Below are 3,719 nucleotides of genomic sequence, written 5' to 3'. Positions count from 1 at the left end.
TACAGATGCTGAAGACCAGGAAACACTGACCAATCAGAGCAGATATGGATTTTTTGGGAGAGGGAGACCAGAGCTAAACCAGAGAGTTTCATACAACTCACGTATATTCAGACAAACAGTAAGAGAAAAAAGGTATCATATTATTATTAAAGCATGACTAGATAACCTGAAATAAATGTATGTACCTGAAATCAATGTCACCCTTTTTTTTTGTTTGGAAAAAGTTGCCACTGATAGAGGTCTCAGGGGAAATTATTTGAAAGTGTAAAGTGGTGCAGTTGAACAGGTCACAATGCAAGCATCAATCAAAGAAGTGGAAAGTTCATAGCCATCATTCTGAACCAGTGAAGGTATCTCTTATTAAACCACTCTATGTACTGTTATTAAAAAAGGTATTGTTTTACCTAAAAACACCAGACCAATCCAGGTCGAATAATCTTCTGTTATAAAAATCTGCACTCAAGCTTTCTAAAAATCTGTGCTCCATTGCCATCTGAAAACCATGGTGCCGATTTCATACGATTAACCACGCAAAGCAGAAGATTGGCTCCTGACGTGCTCCTATACAATCTCTCCAATGAAAGTGACCCCCTCAGGTTTTCCCGCTGTGCCTGAACTCTATGTGAACTGCAAGCCTTCTTAACAAAGACATTGCACCCCAAATGGCTTCACCAAGTCACACACAGGAACATTTACTGTGGGTATTTACACTACATTTACTACACTTTACAATACACTTATTTATGTGTTACTTTTTTACATTATTCAAAGTAAAGGAAAGGAGCGTCTGTTAGCAGCACTACATATATGTATACCATAGAAAAAATACTGAATCAATTAGCTGTCACTATGGGGGTTACATTTGCCCAAAAGTCCCACAAAATGTACCCGAATAGCAGGCTGATAACATCATCTTTATAAAAGCTGCTTTGTCACACCTCTTTTTATAGTTAGGCAAACAATAAGAACCTGCTTCTACAGTGTATCCCCTCACCATTATCACAAAAGAGGGCACAGCTTATGACAGGTATTTTAATTGGTACTCAGAAAGTAAGGTGTGTTATTTAGTAAAATAGCTGCGGTTTGCACTTTCTCACTAAACGTTTGTTTCAGGAGTCAGAACGGCAGCGTCGACAGAACAGAGATGTCACGGCAAGTCATGCAGAAGCAGCGGTAACAAGCGGGGGTCTGTGTGTGTGTGTGTGTGTGTGTGTGTGTGTGTGTGTGTGTGTGTGTGGGTGTGGGTGTGGGTGTGTTTGTGTGAATGTAGAGTCAAAAATAATTTGATGAGTGCCTCTACTGGAGGAGGAATGTGAGTGGAAGAATGAAGAGCGGAGCAGCTCCAGTTTTGACAGTGCTGCCTGTCCTCCACTTCTCTGCGCTGCTCAGGCTTCAACACCTTCAGCAGCCTCACGCTTGGACGAGCTCCAAGTGCCACCAAGGTCAGGAGAGCACTGTCATTCAACACCACTGTCTGTGTGTGTGTGTGTGTGTGTGTGTGTGTGTGTGTGTGTGTGTGTGTGTGTGTGTGTGTGTGTGTGTGTGTGTGTGTGTGTGTGTGTGTGGCCTAGCATTACTATACTTGTGGGGACTTAAATCTGTTTACACAGTCACGTGTGGGGACTCACCTCCCTTATGGGGACAAATTGGAGGTCCCCATGATGGGAATCATTACTTTTAGGGTGAAGACTTGGTTAGGTTTAGGATTAGGGTTAGGGTAAGGTTAAGGGTTAGGCTTAGGGTTAGGCATGTGTTGATTATGGTTAAGGTTAGGATAAGTCTCCAGGAAATGCATGTAAGTCAATGTAACGTCCCCTGAATGAATACATGGTGTGTGTGTGTGTGTGTGTGTGTGTGTGTGTGTGTGTGATGTGGGGGAGTGGAGGGGTGAAGGCAGGGTGGTATGGACAAGAGCAAACACAAGCCTTGATGTGTGTGTTTGTGTATTAGTTGCTGTGGTAACTGCAACAGACAGTAACAGTGGCAACAGCGGAGGAGCTTGTACTTTATATCTCATGTCTGTGTCTAACATTGTGTGTGCGTGTGTCTCAGAAAATCCAACGGCCCATTACAGATCTGGATCAACTATATGTCAAAACACCATACTGCACAGCAGCCTTCCGGACATTCAAATACAATTAAAAAAACAAGTATTCTATATTCGATTATTTCATTTTTAAATGTCTTTTTAGACGTTGTGTGGCAAGAAATATAATTGTCGATTTATAAAGGCCACTTCATAATTTCTGCGTCCTTGAGGGTCTGTGGGAAAAGTCCCATTGCAGCCTAAATATGTGAATGCCAGGGCTTCTCTTAGAAACAAACTGAATGATTGTTTTGGAAAGAGGTTGTGTGGAGAGATTCACCGTGAGGCTCTTACCAACATGGATAGAATTGTTTTTTAAAGGAAAACCAACAAAGCCAAATTACTTTGTACCCTTGATGAATCGCTGACTTGCAGTATGAATGGAACAACATGCACATCTGGACTAACAGAATGAACGTTAAATATAATACTTGTTTCAAAATTAGATAAACGATAACAGCTATTGATAGATAATTCAACAGTAATGATATATATTCTAGCGTAATTCTCCATAAACAAAAACACTTTTAGCATATTTAAACTAAACTCACAATTTTGTAGAAAGCTTGATAGCATAACCAGATTGTTACAATTTTGTAATTATTGAGAACAAAGGCATGTCGGGGAATTGTTAATGACCTTTCAAACTGAAGAAACCATCTATTAATATCAGGTCCTGTATGTTGAGAAATTCTACTGCTTTCTATCAGCCTTTACTCTCTATTTTTGACACCGCCATTGGAAACAACTTAGGCTTATGTGAACCATGTAACTTGAAAAATGAACCCTGGTTGTACAATGTTATATCATCTGGCAAAGTGCTGTTGTAATGTTGCTTAACAGTTTGAAACACGCTAAACCTCATCACAACTTTAACTGAAAGACCTTCTGTTTGTGAGTCCATCTGTCCCAGATAAGAAACTTCCGGCGATCCTGCCAACTAAACCGCAAGTTCTCTGTCTCAGTTTCCGTCTCCCTATAAACCGCCTGCCGTCTACAGTGAGAGTGTGAGGAGACAGTGGTTTGGCAGTTATAAGTAATCCCTCTGATGTCGGTCATCCTGCTCCCCTCCCCTCCTGTCATCACACTGGAGGGTCTCAGGGTGAAGTTTCAGGAGTGATCATGTCCCCTGTCCCCTTCATTTTAATACTTGTGTCCCTGCTTCTGCATCCTATCTCTTTAATTGCCACTTATTCATGTCCACTTCACTACACTAAGTGTCTCTAGTCGCTCGTGCTGTTGAATACAAGGGACTCTATTCATCTGTATGCTGCTGTTTATTTCTTTCTTAGCGAGTGTCTTCTGTATTTCTTTGGATTTAATTCAGAGGGAGTGATTATGTGCATGCTGATCATGCAGCCACACATCATTCTTTTATTCCTCTCCCAAATGTTCTGAGAAGTCTCTCTGACCTCCCTCTCTGTCTCTTTCTCATTGTTTTCTATTTTTTTCTTGCTGGCCCTACAGGAAACGTCTGTCCCTGCGGTGGTTTTTACAATCTGATTCGCTAATGAGAGGAAATTGGAGTTTATCTGCCTCAGAGACAGAGGAGCGAGAAAAGAGTCAAACTTCTCCGACCCCAAGCAGGAAAACAAGCATATTTTAGCCATTACTGGGACTGCCAAGGCACACA

At 41.4% G+C, this 3,719-nt stretch overlaps 1 protein-coding gene across 1 annotated transcript in view; it reads left to right on the top strand.

Annotated features, from left to right (window-relative positions):
- LOC104955390 (cytoplasmic dynein 2 heavy chain 1-like) overlaps nt 1-3,719 on the top strand; it is a 164,842-nt gene that overhangs the window by 47,862 nt on the left and 113,261 nt on the right. The window contains exon 13 of the mRNA XM_010782718.1: nt 1,390-1,442. Coding sequence (XP_010781020.1) covers nt 1,390-1,442 — 53 coding nt within the window. The remainder of the gene's footprint in view (nt 1-1,389; nt 1,443-3,719) is intronic.

The sequence above is a fragment of the Notothenia coriiceps genome, unplaced genomic scaffold (genome assembly GCF_000735185.1).
Source record: "Notothenia coriiceps isolate Sejong01 unplaced genomic scaffold, NC01 NC01_scaffold00024667, whole genome shotgun sequence".
Taxonomy (NCBI): Eukaryota; Metazoa; Chordata; class Actinopteri; order Perciformes; family Nototheniidae; genus Notothenia; species Notothenia coriiceps.
The sequence above is the reverse complement of the archived record's forward strand: the minus strand, read 5'-3'. Positions and strand labels throughout refer to the sequence as shown.